Source organism: Corvus moneduloides, chromosome 1 (assembly GCF_009650955.1).
Source record: "Corvus moneduloides isolate bCorMon1 chromosome 1, bCorMon1.pri, whole genome shotgun sequence".
Taxonomy (NCBI): domain Eukaryota; kingdom Metazoa; phylum Chordata; class Aves; order Passeriformes; family Corvidae; genus Corvus; species Corvus moneduloides.
The window spans coordinates 32,522,333-32,544,074 of record NC_045476.1 but is presented as its reverse complement, the minus strand read 5'-3'; the positions used below and the strand labels follow the sequence as shown (position 1 = coordinate 32,544,074).

The 21,742-nt window shown below is 36.3% G+C and overlaps 1 protein-coding gene across 34 annotated transcripts in view; it reads left to right on the top strand.

The window, feature by feature from the left end:
* Positions 1 to 21,463, top strand: part of CLASP2 (cytoplasmic linker associated protein 2) — a 507,179-nt gene extending 485,716 nt beyond the window's left edge. For all 34 annotated transcript variants that reach the window (XM_032104203.1, XM_032104158.1, XM_032104212.1 and 31 more), the window contains 10 exons: positions 1,840 to 1,983; positions 5,718 to 5,861; positions 6,201 to 6,307; positions 7,693 to 7,846; positions 8,569 to 8,797; positions 13,116 to 13,309; positions 14,103 to 14,231; positions 15,905 to 16,111; positions 17,250 to 17,366; positions 18,432 to 21,463. In XM_032104203.1, coding sequence (XP_031960094.1) covers positions 1,840 to 1,983; positions 5,718 to 5,861; positions 6,201 to 6,307; positions 7,693 to 7,846; positions 8,569 to 8,797; positions 13,116 to 13,309; positions 14,103 to 14,231; positions 15,905 to 16,111; positions 17,250 to 17,366; positions 18,432 to 18,518 — 1,512 coding nt within the window. In that variant the 3' untranslated portion in view covers positions 18,519 to 21,463. The remainder of the gene's footprint in view (positions 1 to 1,839; positions 1,984 to 5,717; positions 5,862 to 6,200; positions 6,308 to 7,692; positions 7,847 to 8,568; positions 8,798 to 13,115; positions 13,310 to 14,102; positions 14,232 to 15,904; positions 16,112 to 17,249; positions 17,367 to 18,431) is intronic.
* Positions 21,464 to 21,742: the final 279 nt, after the last annotated feature.

Genomic DNA, 21,742 nt, shown 5'->3' with positions numbered 1-21,742 from the left:
AATTTCAGCTCTGGAAATACTGGCAAAGATACATCTAAAGTAGAATTGCTGCTCTAATGGAGTTTTACTTCAGCGTGGGGTTTCTAATCTGTAATAATACTGGCTCATTATTATCTGACCATAGAAAGGTGTAGCCTTTCCAGAATTTCTTCTCTCAAAAGCAATTAGTGAAAAATGCTTTTTTTCAAAATAGCTGTCAAATTTAGCTTTGGGAATCTGTCTCACTCTGGAAAGCTTTATTAGTAAGGACTCCCTCCGTTCATCTTCTGTTCAGTGCTCTTCTGTCTGAGCACTTCCATCTTTGCAGAAGTCTGTGCAAGTTCCTCAGGAAGCAGTTCAAACACTAAATAGTCCTGATGTCTCAGATCCAGTACTTCACAGTCTCTTCATTGGCAGAAATGTCTCTGGGTGTTCTAAGTGTTACAGTCCTTAACACCAACTTCTGCAAGTGTTACATGAGATTTATTTAAATCCTCAACAGTCAAATGTAGTGGTGTCACAATGGTTTCCCTATGCAATCTAGAAATCTCAGCTATTGCTTTGAATTTGGAAAACCATGTGGCTTAAGGTTTTTTGCTGCAGAGATGCTCATGGCTTGTTTTTTCCTTGGAAAATGTCTAGCAAATAGTGTCCATTTGTTGGTATTGATCTGCATAATCAGATCAGCTGATCTCCAGCTGCTGCTTGTATAACTTCAGAGAAGTTGAGCTTTAACATCTGCTTTGAAAATGAAATATTCATTATTAATCCTCATATGTGTGCCAGTGTATCTTGAGTTTTTAATAGCTTGCAAGTTTCATGACCAAGAGAAATTTCTAAATAGCTTTGCTCAGAACAGTTGTACTACAAGCTATGAATAGCCAGAAATACACCCAGAACTCTTTTTCTGTCTATGATGGACATAGGTCTCTCCCTCCTGGTAGGTATTTATGGTTCACTGTAATTATTAGTGGAAATAATAAAAGCAGCTAAATCTGATAGATGCTCTAAATACATGTCCACAACTTGTGTTGACAGGTGGGGTGACAAATTTCTGAGGCAGTAGGAGTTGAGGAAATAAATATTTTAGACATGCACAGGCATAACAGACCTTTGCCCAAAACTGTACAGTGGTGCAGTATTGGAGAAACCAGAGAGAGGCTGCAGTCTGGGATGTACAAAACAGGGATTCTGCATAAGGAGTAAGGCAAGTTAGTGGACTAAGAGAATGATCAAATAAGTGAGGGAGTACAGGAGATTTTCTGTCCTCCTGGTAAATCCATGTCTCTATCATCTAAGTATCTTCAAAGTGTGTGTGTGACCTATCTTAAGTCTTTCCTATAAATTGCATTCCATACATTTTTAGTATTTAACAGGAAGATTTCTGTGGCTTACTTCCAGAGACTGTGATTGCTTAATCTGATGTTTTATAAAAAAAGCAATGAGTGTTAACTACCTAGTAGGAACTAGTAAGAAGTGATCATTGGCTCATCAGATGATGTTCATTTTTCATTTTAGTACTTGAAAAAATTTCTTAATAATTCTGCATAAATCTTTTCTTCATTTCTTTTTTTAGGTATAAGCTTCTGCATATGCAGTGATTTATGTCTTTTAGTTGCTAGCAGTGAAATGTAAGCTTTCTACGAGTATTCGAATTTCTGTGGAATAACTCCCTTCTTCAAATGTTAAATCCGCTTGTAAATTGACTTATTGCAAAAATTTTTAAAAGGATGCTGAAAACATGTAGTTTAATTGGGAAAAAAAAATCTTTATTTTAGGGAATGAGCACTACTCTCTGAGCTCAGTTGTTCTTGCAGCACACCATTTTTATTGTCCACCTGACTCTGTTTCTCTTTGCAGGTCAAAGTTGCAATCCTAAAATACATAGAAACACTTGCGCAACAGATGGATCCAGGAGATTTTGTAAATTCAAGTGAAACTAGGTTAGCAGTGTCTCGAATCATCACCTGGACCACAGAACCTAAAAGCTCAGATGTTAGGAAGGTATGTTTGTTAATGCATCCTTAGAATTGCAAAACGTTCCAGGTAATTAAGAATATTCAAGTAAAAATTTTAAATTAACATGTCTTGAAACTCTCCGTTACGGTTGTGTTTTTATATATGTTAATTGAGATTCCGTTTCATAATTTGTCATTCTTTGTTGCAAGTACTATCTAGTACTAAAATCTCTTTAGTGGCCATTTTTTGTACAGTTTTAATGTTACTTCAGAGACCACCCTCTGGGTTACTAAATAGCACATTTGTAACAGGAGTGAGTGGTAAATTTGGTAGCAAACAGTCTTAATCTCTGTTGGATTTTCTGGAGTCCTTTATTTTTGACAAAAGGCAGGTAGATAGCTGCTGAACCTTGGACAAAGAAAGTCTGTGCTTTGATAAGGTAGTATCAAAGACTTACTCTTCATATGCTGCACTTCCCGTGCAAACCTCCCTTTTCCACATTATGTTGTGAAGTGAAAATGAACATTTGTGAGCTACATAGATACAGCAGAGATACTGAATAACCATAAGAAATGTATTAGTGCAGTCTTTGGAAAGGGTTTCTAAACAGTACTTCAACTTCAGTTTCAACTTCAAGAAAGAAAAGAATGTTTTAATTTTATTTGCAGTTTGATGGAATAGAGTTTTGTTGTTCCAATGGTTACTGGCCATTCTGTTGTAGCTGCTATTTTCAGCATATTAGCACTAAATAAATGTATTGACTTTTATGCTTCCTTAGTGCAAGTGTCTTTGACACAGAGAACTAAAACTAACTCTTCTCTCTGTTTTTCTATTTATTTCTGCAGTTTGAAAAGCTGCAACAATTTATTTGTTTAGATTTGTTTTGCTATTTTCAATTAAGTTTTCATTTTGGCTGCTTCATCATTTCTGGAAAGAGCAACTTCCTTTGTTTAGGAGGGATGTAGGAGAGAATAGTAGGAGTTGTCTTACAATTTGTAATGTGAAGAAAACAAAACTAAAAATAACTTGCAAGACTTCTTGGTATCTAGAACATTTCTAATATATATTAAAAAAACATCAGAGAGTTTTTATATTGGAGGTAATGTTTTAGTCATTCACTTCTTGTATAACTTCATGACCATGAGCAAACAGTAACAGATTACATCCAATGGACTTCTCTTACCTGGGTATCATGTTCTAGTAACATATAAAGATCATAAAACAAGAGGAGAATTGAAGCAGCACTATCTTCTAAATCAGTGAAGTTTTAGTACTAAGACACGTGGCAAGCTGTCTTATCAGATGGTTCATAACTCTAATAGCATTTTTATGTCAATAAGTAACTGAATCATGGAAAGAATTACCAGTGAGTTTAATCATCTGGAACACCTTAATTATATAAGTTTCTGATTTTATTTTTTCTTTCCATAACACAGCTGTTAGAGGCAACTAACTGCAAAAATCCTTTAACTCTTGAAAATAAAATTTTACCAATAAGAAGTCAAAGGAGTTATTCTGATGGTATAAAATGTTTAATTCTCTTAACACTCTTTTCAACCTGCTACCGCAGGTCTTTAATTTTGTTTAGTTTAGTAAGCTTTATAGCATTTAGTATGATTTCTTCAAATTAAAAGCTTTTTCCAAGTAATTTCTGTGTAATTCATGTGTTTGGTTTTTTCCTTAGTAAAAACAGTTTCAGTTGCTTAGTATTATGAAAAATCCTAGTTTATTAGTCTGAAGTTGGGCACTCTTAGTGTAGTTCAGTGGCATGGGATTTCTTTCTGGAAGGTAAAATTCTGTTTCAGAACTTAGATTTCTTCTAAGATCAGAATGCTTCTGGAAAGAGTTTGAATATATTCTTAGAGATCTTCTAAGAAGAAGGCAAAACCAAAGGAATATTTCTAATCCTTATTGCAGTCTTTTAAAGATGATCTCTCTGTGATTGAATTTAAATCTCAGGAGAGGCCTTATGCTGGGGAGAACAAAAACTTCCAAATACTCTAAAATGAGGGGTTTCGTTGGCAAGGAAGAAGGCGAGAAAATAGACAATTGCACAGTTGGAAACCTTCTGTGAGTCAGTATCAATTTTGATACTTTGGGCAGAGCTTCATTTTGGGCAGACTCGATGGTATCAGTTTCTATCCTGATACAATCCTGGACAGCCTGTTGTGTTCTGTTATTAGCAGCTTAAATAGATACAGTATTAAGGAGTGGAGACTGGCTAACCGGTCAGCAAAGTGAAAGTGCTGATTCCCAAACCTCTGCTCATCTGCTGAGTTTGTCTTGATTTTGCTTTGTGTCAATTTTGATTAAAAGACTGACCATTAAAAATAACAAGGAGAAGAGAAACATCAAAGATTGCAGAGGACATTCAGGGTGATCACCTGAAGGGAAGGCTATCACAGGGAGAAGGAAATAAAAGCTAAGGAAAACAACGAGTCACGAGTATCCAAAGATAATTTGTGGCAATCTGACATGCTAGGATTTTTGTCCTTTAACTTAATACTGAGATGTGTGCAGGTATGTACGCTCATACCTTGGCTTTCCACCTTTAATTAAAAAATGCTACAGTTCATTGCTCTGGAAGCAAAAGGGGGGAAATAAATGTCTAAAAGAATTTTCTAAACTACTTGCTTGGAGTGTATTGGTGGTTAAGCAAGCTGCCTATCATTCTCTCTAGCATGAGGCACTGGTTCTCTCCAGTGCATGGCAGACCTTGGTGGTGAGCTGTATAAACTGCACATAGTTGGTTAATCTTACAACCACAATCTTTCCTACAAAGAAGCTGTTAGTTCTGGAGAACTTCCTCCAGCTCTCCTTTGCACTTGTTAGTTTAGTTACTGTGTTGACAGGTTTGTTACACTATCCAGGGAATCCTTGTCAAACTGTACAAACATTCCTTAAGTCATTGAATCAACATTCCTGCACTACAGGGAATCCAACTATTGTGTAATTTAACTGTGTTGCTTTGTCAGTAGGGAGTGCTGATTTTTTTATTCAGGTAAAAAAAAAAAACCAACATATGTAAAACATGCTGTAGGATGAAGATGATGGTAAAGATGAACTGATTAAATTGAGAGTATAGGAGGTGACATCCAGTACAAACTACTCCACAGTTTTCATTTTCAGAATATGTAGTCAGCTAAATTTCATTCCCCATTATGTGTGCCTACATTTTAGAAAGGTTAAAGGAAGCAGAGGCAAGGTTAATTTAACTAGCTTGGCTGTAAGGTAAGTTATAAGGAATATCAGGTGCTGTAATCACTACTGACTCATTCCAGATTAGGGTGTCTTGTTTGGTAGGGTTTGTTTTAATTTCTACAGTGCTAACTGTTCCTTTTCAAGCAAGTGTGTTGATTATCATCTGTAATTACCACTTGCAGAACTCAGTAGAAGGGATCACATGCTTGCCTCTGCCTGGTGTGTTTAGTTTCCCTCTCTAAATTTTTTCAACTTCCCAAACCTTTTAAAGCCATTCTGCAAATTCCTTCATTTAATTTTTTTCTGAGGGATGATGTGGGGCTAGGGGGGTTGAAAAGCACATTTCTGAAAGACTGCTTGTTACAATGATTGTTGTGTGCCTGAATTTATCAAAATCAGAACTTCCAGCTTACCAGCAAATATGAATTTCTTTTGTTCACATCTGTTAACATCTTTATTCAAGCTTGATCAAGACTTACGTCACTGTTTTGTGATTACCACTCATTATAGTATCTCTTGCTGATAAAATTACTTTGAAACTCTAATTAATGTCTTCAGTTTGTATTTTCTTCTTGTAGGCTGCACAGTCAGTGCTGATTTCCCTTTTTGAGCTCAACACTCCAGAGTTTACAATGCTATTGGGTGCTTTACCAAAAACATTTCAGGATGGCGCCACAAAGCTTCTCCACAATCATCTCCGGAATACAGGCAACAGTGGTCAGGTATCCACACTTCTGTTACTATTCTTTCTGAAGTTACTATGTAGAAGCCTATCTTAGTAGCTCTTTATGGAATACCTTTTCTTTTTCCTCTAGAGTTACAGTTTCTGTGTTGCTTCCAAGTGACTTAATAGGTTTGAATGTGCTTCTTAAGAGTAGTTTATCTTGTACTTTCTAATTTCAAAGTTACTCAGGATCAAAGTTGCTGGTAATGGGTTAGACAATCCAAGCATTTACTTGAAGCTCTTTAAATGTTTCTGGGCACTAAAAAATAAATATAATAAGTTAAAAGGGAATCTCTTAATCCTACTAGAGTATCTTTTCTCACCTCTTCTCCTCCAGGGATCAATGGGAAGTCCTTTAACAAGACCTACTCCACGCTCCCCAGCAAGTTGGTCAAGTCCTCTAACTTCCCCAACCAATACATCACAGAACACTTTGTCACCAAGGTAATGTAGGCTGGTGGTGTTACAATTCTGCATCTAGGGCTTAATTACACATTGTCTAAAGGTGTAACCCCAACAATGAAGGCATGGAGAAAATTTTGCACACAATGACAGATGCTCAGAAATAATCCCTCTTGCTCCATAGAATGACAGTGAACTGCTTAGCCTCCCTGAAGGGTCTGACAAGTGCCAAAGCTGGCCTGAGGTGGGAAAGGGCTGTGCATCTTGGAAAGCAAATGGATTAGCAAGAGAAGGAACCAAAGTGTGCTTCTCTAACAAATGTTAGAATACGTCATCTGATGTCATGGTTTAAAACCCCAGTTTACAACTAAATGACTGTCCCCCTGTGGTGGGATAGGGGGGACATTCAGAATATAAAAGTGAGAAAACTGAGATAAAGACAATTTAACAGGTAAAGCAAAAGCTGCTTGTGCAAGCAACAGACAGACAAGAAATTCACTGCTTCCCATGGGGGGGGGGGGGGGTGGGGGTCAGGTGTCCAGCTGTTCCCAGGAGAGCAGGGCCCCATCACTTGTAACAGTGACTTGGGAAGACAAGTGCCATGACTCTAAACGTCCCTCCGTTCCTTCATCTTCCCTCAGCAGTATCTGCTTAGATGCCATATGGTATGGAATATCCTTTTGGTAAGTGGGGTCAGCTGTCCCAGCTGTGTCCCCTTCCAGCTCTTTGTGCACTCCCAGGCCACTCACTGCCGGGTCTCTGTGAGGAGCAGAAGAGGCCTTGGCTCTGTATAAGGACTGCTCAGCTGTTACTAAAACACCCCAATGTTAACAACACTGTTTCTAGCACAAATCCGCAGCATGGCCCCGTACCAGCTACCATGAGGAAAATTAAGTCTGTCCCAGCCAAAACTAACACACTGGGTCATCAAACCAGATTTAATATCGGGGAGACTAAAGAAGTAATAGTGTAAAAATGTTTTTTATAGTAATGATGTTGTCAGCAAAGTGGACTTCGTAATTTTGCTTTTATCAGTCAACTTGCTGTTGAGTTTTATCAGTGCTCCTTACTTTAGGACTTTTTTCAGAATGAGAGGATGGTGTAAAAATTCCAGCTGTTTCACATTCAGCAGAGTAAAACAGGGCAAAAGAAGTTTGTTTCTTTAGGCAGATGCTGTTACCTAATGTAGCCTTTCCCTTAGCTACTTCCAGTGCTTTCTGTGTCAGTGGTAGTACACTTACTAAGGCATACCATAATACAATTTTGTATTGTGAAGAGACAACTTTGTTAATGTGTTTCAAGAAAAGTAATAATTTTGGTAATATTTCCCGAGTGAGTCTCTGTAGTTGCCTGCTAATGTGATTTAAAAATACAGAATCACAAAATAAATCCATCTGAATTCCTATGTCCTTCTCCATGGCCCACAGTGCATTTGACTATGACACTGAAAACATGAATTCTGAAGATATTTACAGCTCTCTTCGTGGAGTCACTGAAGCCATTCAGAATTTCAGTTTTCGTAGTCAGGAAGATATGAATGAGCCTGTAAAACGAGATGCTAAAAAAGATGATGGCGATTTGGTGAGTTTGTAAGCTCCGTACGTGTTGGTATCAGCAAACTAAGCTAGTGTCTGATAGACTACAGATGAGAAAGCATCTACTTCAGGAGGTTTATATTCTTCTTAAATTGGACATTTCTCCTGAATTACTTAAGAACTTTAGAAAAATATGTTCCTAGTCTTGAACTATATGTTGAAAACGTAAATGATGATTTTAAGTAGTACTGCCTGTTTGTTTAACATGTTAGCAGTTTAAAAACCAGTGATCTTGCAAAACAGCTGGAGTTAAGTTTTTGAGAAATTTGCACACTAATACATGTTTTTCTGAATGTTTTGTTTTATTTTATTTTATTTTGTACAAAACCTGTGGGCTGTTACGTGCTACATGCAGTATTTAAGAATTCTGTTTCTATAGAACTTTGGCTTTAAGATTTGTTGAACTTGCCACATATATATGTTTAAACATGTTTTTAATTACTTGCATCAGACTTGTAAGATAAAATACAACTGTTCCTGGTTTATGATTTTTTTTGGACAACATACACTTGCCCTTTTTTTGTTTTCATTTTTTTTTAAGGAAAGCAAAGTTTAGGGAACTAAGACTTCTTATTTGAAGACTACTTTGAAAATTCTAAGCATTTTGAAATTTGTATGTTTTTGCTACATAAATGAGTTAGTGATGTAGTTAATTGAAAGGTGTAAGAGTGTATTTCACATGCTCATGTGATGTGTCCTCTCCTGCAGATTTGCAGTGCTTCTGGAATAGTAGACATGCGAGCAGGAAGTGGTGTGAGCGATACAGGTCGGACAGCTCTGGATAACAAAACATCATTACTCAACACCATGCCTCCCCACTCCTCACCACGCTCACGAGATTACAACCCATACAATTATTCTGATGGTATCAGTCCATTTAATAAATCTGCTTTGAAAGAAGCCATGTTTGATGATGATGCAGAGCAGTTTCCTGATGGTAAGATTCAGATTATGTTTTGTTCTAGAAGAAAAATGATGAGATTTTCCATCTTTGAGTTCAGCTTCTGAATTTATTATTAGGAGTATACATACCACTTCTTCGAGAGGGTTTTACAAATGCTATATTTTGAATTAGTTTATTTGTTAGTCATCTCTTTTAGTTACATTGTTGGATAACCTGGTATTTGTAGAGACTAAGGGTAAAAATGAAGGAAATGCTGAACTAGGTTGTATACTTCTGGTAGCACATCCTGTATCAGTATTGCCAGTATGAATTTACTTATCAAACTTTTTTATGATAGAAATTTAAAGGGGGAGGGGGGAGAAAAGATTTACAGCAAGGAAGTAAAACTGGATCAAACCAGTTTGGGAATTAGGTGAAAGAGTAAGTATTTTGTTAGTAATATATTTGTATTTGAAGCATGACATTGGCATTTTCTATTGACAAAAAAATTCTTTTTAAACTAAACAAAACAAACCAGCTTTTTACCAGGAAGGTGGTTCATCTAGCCCGTGTAAATCTAGAAACATGGGTTGCTGTTTTGTAGGTTGACAGAGCTTCTTTATGATATTTTTCAGTATATCTTTGGGTAAGTTTTTTATATCTGTATGTTGAGAAGGTTCCAAAGTACCACTACTATCATTATTTTAATGAATAGTCAGTGGTTCTCATAATCTGATATTCACTGTTGTTCAGCTGTAGATTAAGTTTTTCAGTAAACACTTTTCTTAATAGCAAGGGACAAACTAATCATCTCCCTTCTGCCTGTTTTGCTTTTGTCATCCCACGAAAGACATGTTACAGACACCATTGAAAAACAAAGTTATTTTTTGACATGGTGTTTTATTCAGCTATTCTGTAAGTTGGCTTTAAGTTTGCATTAAATCAAAACCAAATCCAACTGTGATGCATTCCTCTTTGTTTTTTGTTACGTATCGTGAAGAAGCATATAGTGTAGCTAATTATCTTCTGAAAAAGATTGAGGGGAAAGCAGAGTTTTACAAATCATGTCATGTACTTATTAATAATTGAATAGCTTTGCCATCTACATACAGAGCCAGTTTATGTTTGAGATTCTGTATGAAGGGATCTTTTTTTACATGGGAGGATCCTCCTTCTACCTTCTGACAGCTTATTTTTGGATATTGCATTAAACCAGATGCAGTCTGTGCTGTGCCAGCATGATCCAGTTTTGTAAAAACTCATTACTGACTGGAATGAAGCATCCCTATCCAGTATTAGTTTGTCGTGCTTGGAAGAGTAGTACAATGCATTACTTAGGTCTGCTCTTTAATGGATGTTAATGAAGTACTTGCTTTCATGCCTGTGATGTTCTCCCTTAGTATTCAGTTATATCATGTACATACTGTCATTTGTGTGTTGCTTTTAGAATTTCATCTGGGATTACTTAGAAAAAGTCTGCATGAGAAAAGATACCCTTGGCAAAATACTTTGTGCCTATGGTTCCTCTGTTGGGAGTTGCATGCTTTCCCCATAAAACTGGAAGGGCTCATTGGATGTTAGATTTCAGTTTTCGGAAACTCCGCAGAATTGCTGCTTGTTCATGACACAAAATTATTTTGGTACTGGATTCCCAGCTATCCTGTCATGCATTACTGACAGAAGGATGTGGAAATGCAAGACTAGATGGGAAAACCTTAGCTGCTCATACAGTCCTGTCAACAGCACTGGGGCATGAACATGTATTCTGCAGATGGTTTGTCTAGCAGCTAAAAATTTTCAGTGGAGGAAATGCCAGAGTGTGCCTCACATGACTCACTTTTGAATATTTTGCCTCTCTTACAGTAAAAAGGTTTTCAGAATAACAGTCTGTATCTTCCAACCACTTGCACTTTGCTTTTTCCCTGAGGGAAATGCACTTTATCTGAAGCATAAGGAAACCTGGCTAAGTCACTTCCAGACTCCTTAATAGCAGTTCACAGTCTCTGTTTGAAAAATAGTGCTCTTTTCCAAAGAAGCTTATTTATTTCAGCTTACTTCCATGGATTGTGCTTTCCAAACACCTTCCTTTTGGCCTGTTACTTTGTATATGGGCTTAAGATTTCTGCTTTTGTGTCTTGCCTTACACTTGGCATGTTTTTTTTATTTTTCAGACCATTGCTTTGATTTAACAGGATAATTTTCAGTTGTTATCCTGTTCTCCAGAATCTTTGCAATTGCTCCTAAAGTGGTGTCATCTACAGATTTTCTAAGTTGGCTCCACATCCCTTAGATAGCACTAACAAATGCATCCAACAGAACCAGGCTCTGCACACATCCAAGCAAGGCTATCACTCATATCCTCCAGGATTAATAGAAAGCCATTTATAATCCAGTCACCCTGCACGTGATTCATCAAGTTTTGCACTTGCTTTGTTTGCTTTTTTGGCCATCATGTTTGCATAGCTTTTATATTAAGATGCTGTGAGTGGCAGTAGGAAAACCTTTCCTAAATTCAGGACATACCTACGTGTTCCCTTTTAACCCCTACACTGTTTATCCTTTCAAAAGGATATTATTTGATTGGTTTAAGAAGAGCTGTTCTTCATCAAATATTTATCTCTCTAATGCATATTTTAATTCGTTCAAATGAAGGAGTTGCATCTGCTCCTCTTCATTTGTGTTTTGTTTCCTTTCTGAAAAAGAAATTTTGAGAGTAGGCTTTGAACATGACTTTTTTTATGCTTCTCCATTCTTACCTGGAAAATGTTTGGACATGAAACACTGGATGTAAGTCATACAAAGGAACGGAAAACTCCAGCTGTAAAGGCCCATCCCTCTTGGTTATCTTCATGTTTTTCAGTTATTTAGTCTACTACTGGAGCTTCATTCCTCCCCTTATTCCTGCATGGACATGGTTACTACCTTCCCCTCTCTTTACCCCTTCCCTCTATACGTTTAAGATGACACCACATTGAAAATACTTTATTTAAACGGATATGAGAAGTTTTGCTAATTAAGTGTCAATATGCATTCCCTGAAATGCATATATGAGGATTTGCTATAGCTGTAATCCTCATGGTTTGGTAGAACAAGTGTAATAGTGCTGGCAGTCAAAGTAATGATCTTGCTTCCGTTAAAACGATTGTCCATTGTGCTCATCTGCTTTAAATCATATTTCACCTAATGCGGTTTCAGTCTGCCCTTTAGTCAAACATTAATCATCCATTAATACAGAGGCAGCAGTACTGTTTGTAGTTTGCTTTCAGGTACTTGTGCTCCTGTTTATTCATGTAAAACAGAATGCAAATAGGAATGTGGGGTTCAAAACCGGCATGATTTTTACAGTAATTTATGTACTCTGTTCTTTGTACAAGTGCTTTGTACAGCATTTGTAAGTTATCATATTAAATATAGTAAAAAAGATGTTCAAGGGCTGTGGTTTCTCAGTGTATGATATAATTAATTTGTTATGGAGGATGCATTTCATGTGTTAGTTAATACATGCAATCATTTCAGGAAATGCAATGCGTTTGCATTTTATGCCAGAACTTCCTAACTTTTTCCGTTAAAAAATGTGTGTTTCTTTTAATTTATCCAAAGGTCTCGGTGCAAAGATGGAAGCTATATGCTTTCCTTCCTTAAAGACTAAATGGGTCTCAATAATGAAATAAAGGCACTAAGTTGATACTCAGCTTTTCATGAAGACCATTTTTAAGTTTCTTGACTGTTTGCAGATCATTCTGTTTGCAGTCCAGTTTGGAAATATAGGTTGTGTTACTGTGTTTTTCCATTATCATGGAATCCTCTCTAATCAAAACTAAAATCCAGAGCCATCTCTTAATGAATTGCTTTTGGGAATCTCTATGGGACTAATAGCCCTGGTTTACTCTTTTGTGCTAAGAACCATTGTTGTACTTTTTTTTTCCCCTTGTTTGTTTTAGCAACCTAGCTATTGTTGTGGAATCATGGCTTGCAAAAGTCTGAGCAATTCTGTAATACTAACAGAGAAAAGAAAGTTTTTTCATCTTGAGTGGAAGGGTCATATGGGAAAGGTGGCGCTTTGTGTATAGATCAGATTTAAAAGGATGCTTAGTGGGTACTGCAAGCCTAAAAACTCCTGCAGTAGACTGGCCTGCTGGGGGTTTTTTGCAATAATCATTGTAAGGGTTTTGGGGGGATTGTGAGCTTGCTCAGCAATGTTGGCTGCACTGAAAAGGTAGTAGCCCAACTGCAATTTTTGCAGGCTGATGTGGGGAAAAAAACAAAAGCATACTCAAAAGCAAGCAAGTCATACTAGAAAATATCCTTCAGCTGTATAACAGGCACTAATATTTATTTGCAGTAACTGTGTTTGTGCATTACTTTTTGACAGAGCCTCCCATGGACCATTCTGATCTGGTTGCAGAGCTACTGAAAGAGTTATCAAACCATAATGAGAGAGTTGAAGAAAGAAAGGCTGCACTGTATGAGCTCATGAAGTTAACTCAGGAAGAGTCTTTCGGTGTTTGGGATGAGCACTTCAAAACAATACTACTTCTGCTGCTTGAAACGCTTGGAGATAAAGAGGTAAATTCAGATTAATCCAGTTAAGAATGTTAACAAAGCCCATGGCTTACTTTCAGTACCTTTGACATTTGTATGAGTTGTAGAAAGGGCACAAATTCCAGTTAGTGGTGGAAAAACAAAAAAACTATGGAATTACAAAAATGTCATGAAGTCTGATTGCTGTGGTGGTAAAAAGGGTATCAGTGATACTTAATGTCTCCAGGATTCCTATTTATGGATTCTGACACAGTAGATTGAATGAAACATTTTTTCACTGAGATTCAAAGCTTAGCTGTTTATAGCCCCTGAAGGAATCTAGAATATCAAAACATCATGTGTGGCAGTGGATTTAAAAATTTATTTCTAAAATACAGTAATGCTCATTGTGAAGAGACTGAGTTCTGTGTAATAATTCTCTACAAAGGCCATGTTTTTGAAATTACTAAGGATCAAAAAGACACTAGTACTTGAGTTTGATTTTTAAAACAATTGTAAAAAAAAAAGTAAAAAATGTATTTGCATGATGGTTTTATCAGCGCTTGTGTTTGCAACTTAGCTTCTAGGTGGCATAGATAAGTAAAATTACTTTAGCAGTGTTTATGATACGTCACCTGAATTTTCTGCAGAAAGAGAGATTGAAGATTTTTTTTCCCTACCTTTATTTGTTAACACTAGATTTCAGACTGTATATGTGTGCAGAGCACAATCTGATATTTTTTCCATTATTAAAGACTTTTCCAGCAGCTGAACAAATGTTAAAGCATATGTCTGTTTAAAGATGCATAACTCATTTATTTTAATATTGAATCTTTAGCATGCAATTAGAGCTTTGGCACTGAAAGTTCTAAGAGAAATTCTAAGAAACCAGCCAGCAAGGTTTAAGAATTATGCAGAGCTCACAATCATGAAGACATTAGAAGCGCATAAGGATCCTCATAAGGAGGTCAGTAATCAGTTATTTTATTTGCTTACAGTTACGACAGATTATTACAAAATGAAAGAGCTGTCCAGAAAATGTGAAATTATTCAGGTCTTATTGAGGAAGTAATTCATTTCATAACAGGCACATTATTATATGCTAATAACAATTATGTTATTAGTTAACATGGGTATGGAAGAAAAAACACCCTGCAGTTCTGAAAGCTCTTGAATGGTTAATATCGTTCCTAATAACGATGGTCTTTGGGTGCCATCCCCGAGGACAGTGTAACCAACAGTATGTCACCTTAGCTCTTCAAAGAATAACTGAAAGGAGCTTTTTCCTTGTTTGACATCTTAACCTGAATATAGGTGTCCTGGAGATCTAAAAGAAGCTTTGGATTTAAGTGAGGTTTGTGGTTGAGAGATGAGCCTAAACATGACACGGAATTGTCAACTCTTTCTATTCTGCTCCATTTGAGAGCATGGCTTTGAGTGGTGTTAAGGGAAAATGTGCAGGATTATGTCAGTGGGGGGAGGTGCTCGTGCCAGGAATAGTGAGGGGGTTCAGGAGAAGGGTAAAGGTAATCTTGCTCAGATTTATTTGTGATGGCTGCATACACAGTAAAGGATAATGCATGTAAATACAGGAAACACAGCTACAGTAACCAACCCAGTATTCGACTTCTGACATCAGTGCCACTGATGCTGTGGAAAGGATCCATGTTTATTACTAAATGAGTACATCTTCCCCATGCAAGGGCACTTTGTGGAATTTACTGTGGAGTTTCAGGCTTTGAAGTTGACTTTGATTCCTCCCATCCCATGAGTTTATCACTCATTTGATACTCATTTCTCTTCTCCTTGCATTCTCTGGATTTGTTTCATACACTGTATTTATTACAGTGTCATTTCCCCATTGTTCCTTCTCTGTTCCTGTGCTTTTTTCTCTCTCATGGTTTCATGTGTTAGGAGTGAGAGAGTAAAGGGGACAAGGATGGAGAGAAAGTTCTGGAGGTTTTTGTACATCAGTGGTGTACAACCGCTCATTCTGTACAGTGGTTTCTCCTGTTAAATGGCAGATGCCACCACAGCACTAATGTGAATATCAGATGTTAGTTTTCTCTGTGGTGCCCTTGTGTTTTGAGCTTCTGTACCTGTTGACATCCTACCTAATTATTCTTGTTCTGTGTATTCTTCAAGCTTAAAGTACTCTCTTGTAATAGTTTCTTTCAAAATTATAGGGGAAGAAAAAGATTGGTTTCTACAATTATCAATCTAGGCATGTCATTAAACACACTTTTGAAATGAATGTGGAAACATGTTTTGTCAGTGATCACTAACTTAACAAGCAATAACCAATGACAACACAAGAAATTAAGGTTTACAAAGGTGGTGATACTTCAATATATAGTTGGAGGGTATTGCAGAGTAAAGAAATTGTGTAAAAAAACAAGCAGGTTTGAAAAACTGATACGTGTATTGCCAAGGGCATAGTAGCCACAGGATATTGGGAAGAGTTGTGTTTTTAAGAAATAATGTCCAGCAGTTGGAATCAATGGAGTCTTTACATATTCCTATAATACTGCAGAGCTCTTGATAGGAAATTTTTATGCTCAAGACCATTCCTGCCAGAAAACAGACCACAGAGTAACAGTCTCATATAAATCACTTTTCTGTGTCTTTTTCTTTCAATAGGTGGTGAGATCTGCTGAAGAAGCTGCTTCCATGCTGGCCACTTCCATTAGCCCAGATCAGTGCATCAAAGTTCTCTGTCCAATTATCCAAACTGCAGACTACCCCATTAATCTGGCTGCAATCAAAATGCAGACAAAAGTTATAGAAAGAGTATCTAAAGAAACCCTCACTCAGCTTTTACCAGAGATTGTGCCAGGTCTAATACAGGTAAGGAGAAAAGAAAGAAGAAAATAGGGGGGGGGAAAAGACCAAACAGACTAATAAAAAGAAACCATATACAGACGAGTTGCAAAGACTTTTTAAAAATAGTACCACTTGGTTCTCATGAAGGATTTCACTTGTCTGATAGTTGATGGCTGCCTTGACCCAAAATAGTTTGGACAGTAGGAATCATCTCTTTGATTAGCAGGGAGCTAAATTATAACTCAGAGGAAATCTCAGTAGGATATAAAGTACTGGTTATAGTTAAGCTTGGTATATACTTTTAGTTTTAAGATTGTTTTTTATTGTTTGTACCTTTTTCCAGGTTACATAATTTGGTGTGAAATTGTCCATGTTTTGTTTGTGTATAATTGTAGGGTTTTATCAATTGGGGCTTTTGGGAGGCAAGACGAAAGAAGCAGTTTTAGAAAGTTGAATAAAATTAGAAGGGTATCAGAGGTTTCTCTTCCTTTGTCTTTAAAACTGAATTTTTTACCACCTTATAAAGAGCCAAAATATATTAATTTCCTTCTGGTGGATAAAGACTCTTTGGAGTTGGCAGCTGCATTCTGCAGATTTCTGTGTTTAATGGGTGTGATCCAGTCACACATCTGCAGGAAAATAGAGGCAGAGGAGGGTCCGTCTGAGAAGGGAGTGTGAGTGAGACAGCTGGGCATGGGGTGATGGAAAAATGGCAAAAGAAACAAAAATTATTAAAGAATGAGATGGGACTTAACAAAAGAATCTTAAATTGTTAAGAGAGTTCTTTCAGAGTCAGGAAGCTTTAAATTGTGAGTGGTGGTCTGCTTTAAGTAAACACCTGTATAATCTAGAACAGTTCTCTTATGTGCTCGCCTATTGCGTGGCAGCAGCTGTTTTCAGTGTAACTTATGAACAGGATTGTGTGGGTTTTAAATTCAGCCTGGAAAATGATTATCAGTGGTGATTAATAAGCAGCCCGCTTTTTAACTGCATGCTCTGTATTTGCATGTTTGTTTTTTTGTTGGAATGCTTCGTTGGGCTACACTGGCATTAATTTACCATAGACTCCAATGTATTTATTATAGTAAATAAGTAAATAGTTTTCTGAGGCTTTTAATCATTAACTGATAAGGTATTAATGTTAATTTTATTGCTTTTCTAGGGTTATGATAATTCAGAGAGCAGCGTTCGTAAGGCATGTGTTTTCTGCCTTGTAGCCATTCATGCAGTAATTGGTGATGAACTAAAACCGCATCTCAGTCAACTCACTGGCAGTAAAGTAAGTAAAAGATACCATTTGAAGAAATCTTGGCTCATGATTGCATCTATGCATTTGAAATTATTTCGGTTGCCATTGCCTGAAAGTTTCAATGAAGTGTATATTTGAAAGAGAATATCAGTTGTATTAATACAACTTCACCGTAAAATATTCAAAACTGAGAGTCCACAGATCTTTATTTATGCAAGTGTACAAACTTTAGCATTAAGATAATTACTAAACTATGTTTCTTACTGCTTTTTAATGCATTCAGTTCCTTGTATGCTCGTAGTAGTGATAATAGCTGTATTCAGCAGGCTTTTCCTATCAGTGTTTCTTGTCTTGTTTTCTTGCAAGTTCTGATTGAAAAACAAGGAACGTGGTATGTCCATGCTACATGCAGCAGTTTCATTTATTCTTCCTCCTTGTTATTTTGCTTTGACCAGTCTTTTCAGTACCTGTAATTTGAAATAATAAGAACCAGTCTGTGGTCCTTTTTCTTCCAGGATGTTTATGACTTCATTGACACCTTTTCATGCACTTTCTGTAAACAGCTATATGTTAATTGTGAATCTCTTTTTCTTTTGGAGTGAAACAGGCCAATTAATTCTGTGTGTCTGAATAAGGCAGTTCTGTCTTTAAAATAGTCTCTGGCAGTGATTGTACTTAAAGTGACTCTAGACAATATTGGAAGCTTTAGCAAATACCAGCATCAGCAACTCTGACTTAAACCTCAGCTTAAACCTCAGCACTAACCTAAAAGAAAAAAAACCCAAAACCACTACCATATTTAGAAAAGCATTATAATTGGAGGAAAATATTCCATCTATCTTAATCTAGCTACCTTATATCATACTCTTGTTTACATCCTTAGAGAAGCTTGAGCAGTTTCCTTATGAAAAATTGTACTTGTGTTTGATGTTTTCATTGGGCATGTATGTTCCTTTTGAATCAACTGTGTAAAGTACAGTTTTGCTTTTGGGGAAAAGAAAAAGGATTAATGTCTGTCTTGTTGTATTCTTCCTGTAGTCAGTCTGTACAGTTTGCAAATACTAAACAGAACTAATTTCTGTCTTAAATTTGCAGATGAAATTATTGAACCTTTACATCAAACGTGCACAAACAGGCTCTGGAGCAGGGGATACAGCAGCAGATATGTCTGGACAAAGCTAATGAAGCTGAGAAGAGTTAACCAGGTCTCCTAAAGCAAGGGCAAGGCCCTCTTCAGTGAAAGGAAAATCCTTACATACAACTTCTGGAACCTTTTTCTTGTTGGTTTTTTTTTTCCCCCCCCCTTTCTTTTATTTTTTGTTGGGGTTTTTTTTGTTTGTTTGTTTGGGGTTTTGCTTTTTTTCCTTTAACCAATGGCTATCCTCAGCCTGCATGAGACTGTTGCAATAGAATTATTCCAAATCTAAGGAAAAACAGTATTAACATCAGTTGATCAAAGCAGAATAAAATTTTTAAATAATCTTATCCATCAGTTACCCTGTTCATAATCCTCTGTGTCTTCCCTTTAACTTTTGCCAGTGTTACTGTATTAAAAAAAAAGATTTTTTTAATGCTAATTAAAAAGGTATGCTTTAAGCTTCAGAAGTTAAAATATAAATTCTGTTGCTTTTCTTCAGCTGCAGATAACATTACTTTTTTATTGCTATTTTGTTTGAGTATCATGTCCTTCGCTAGAAACAAGAAGTGATGTGAAACAAGGCTGAACTAGTCTGAACTGCAGTGAGACTCGTTCACTGTGTTGGTGGTTCATCATCTTATTTACAGCTTGTTTGGGATATTCTGGAGATTGAGAAATATGCCTATAAAAAGAAAGCTGGATTGATCCAGTTCTGTCACAGTGATATTGTTCATTGGTTGTATGTTTGTTGCATAAATAAGAATTTAGTGTGCGCAGTAGAGGACTGGTACAACCAGTACCTCTTAATGTGGAAGACAGCCCTGCCAGGGCAGCACTGCCGACCTGGTGATAGAGTGGCAGCCTGCTGGTGAGCAGCAGAGTTCATGGTCACTTGATGGACGTGAACCATCCTTGTCACCTTTCGTTCTTCAAGCAGGATGCTTCAGAATGGAGTGCTCTGCCCAAGCATGCTCAGTATGTATTTATCTTTATCACTAGAATGTTTCCTCTCAACCTAATTGCTGGAACAAGTAGTCTTGTATTGTAACTCACATGGGATCTTACGACAACAGTGCAGAAAACTATTTATTCCTTACCTTCCGAAAAGCACCAAGATTTTCTGCATTGAATTTAAATGGGGGGAGGGGGGAATAGTCACAAATGCTATGGATCTCGCCACCTTTTAATTTAAAGAAAAATATATATTTTGGATGAGTAGGAAAAGCTGCACCAAATTATTTGCATGGTTTTCTTGAATAGCATCCTCAAGACCCATCTGGATTAAGGTGTGGAAATGTTTCAAGGGTTTGTTTTTCCATTTTTGAAAAAGAGTTAGTATATTGTGAATAATGGTTATTTGTATTTATGAAGTTGATAATGGAAAGAGAACAAAGATAAGTAAATGTGTCCCTAAATGTTGTCTTTCTTTTTTTTTCTTTTTTTTTCTTTTTTTTTCTTTTTTTTTCTTTTTTTTTTAATATAAGCAGCAAGCTAATTGAGAAATGGGATGAAACAGTGCCCTTCCCAGGAATAGTGGAACTCTTTTTCCTGACTTTTTTTTTTCCCTTTGACTGTGATGTTGTCTAGTTGTAGGAAGTATATCCTGATAAGAGAGAAAATAGTGGTGCCAAGGATGATGATCTATGCTAGGCTAAAATTCTCTCTACCTCTTCAGGGTGACTAATTTTTGACTGAGCTGCTGCATATAGCACCCAGTAGAAGAACTATCTACAGAAAAATCTTTATTTTTTTTCCAAATTATCACTTAATGTGTATTCAAAACTCTATTCTTCAACATTGCAGCCAAATGTCATGAGAAACTACTTACACACTTTACCTGCTAGGAACCCTGAAAAAAAAGCCAGAGTGAAAAATTAAGTCAGATGCTTGTAGTTAACATGAAAGGTTGCTTTTACTTAAGTTTGAAGTGAATGCGATAGAAAGAGCTAAGATGTGGTTATTAAAGAAGCAATGCCATTGCAGAGATTTATTTGGAGGAAAAGTTGTAGAAATATATGTAAAGACTTAAACCCAAGACTGTCATAACTCGTCGCTAGCCCTTTTTAGCAGCTACATCAAGAAAATAGTATCTCCTCCTTCTTTCCTTTGTTACGTGTAACATCCTTGTTGTTTTCTACTGTTTAATTACATTGTGTATTTATAGTTCTATGCTTACCATTGTGCATATACTGGCAATAAAATGTACATAACATTACTTAAAAGATCAGCAATGTATACATTCTGGTTTTTCTGTTTTATTTGATCACATGATATAAGAAAAATTATAAATGTGATTCATACAACATTGGTTAAAAAAATTATCTTAATCTTCATGTTTTCTGTGTCCAAATGATGTTTCTTTATATAGTCTTGTTACTAAATCTGACTTGGCATTTGAGAACATGCTGTGAATATAGGTATGCTAGACAAATTTTTAAAAAATTGAATAGACTATGAACACGGTTTCCTTCATCTGGGCAGATTTCTTGTTATTATTTCATTTATTTGTACATTATACATCATTTGCATTTTATTTTTTTAATATTTAAAATTATTTTTCAGTCTACAGTCTTGTAGTTTTTACATTTTAATTATACAAAAGGTCACTTTAAAAAATTGCACGAATTCTAAGCTTAATAGCCCTGTATGTTATTCCTGCATTTTGTATAGGTAATATTTATTTTGAGAGAATCATTGCAAGATGACTGTTACTTGTCATCTTTTTGAAGAGGCTATTTCATACTGAAAATATAAGTTATTGAAACATACAGTATATATTCTGGATGAAACCTAGTTTTTTTACATGTAAACAAAAGCTATGTTTTTTATCCCCTATATGACTGAAAAATTTTGCTCCAGGTAGAGGGGAGGAAGATATTTACACGAAGTCTGTTCATCAGTTTTGCTTTTAAGCAGTCTTGAAATGTTTTAAGTGAAGATATCCCATGTATTAAAAATCTCAATGCAATATATTTAAATATTTTACTTACGATATGACTAGTTCTGTTTCCAGCAGAGATGGGGTTGCTATCTTTGTAAACAGATAGAATCTATTTATATTACATGAGGCCATCAGAATGTAAGAATTTGGAAAGAAAATTATTTCCACAGCAGCCAGTTTATCAGATTCACTGCATTGCTTTTTGCCTTCATTTCCTATATTAAAAGTAGATATTAGCTCAGTTAAATCTGAGCAATGATTAGTCATGCATATGTTCCTGCTGGAGGTGGTTTCTCTGATGGATTAGCATAAGATCTGGGAAAAATT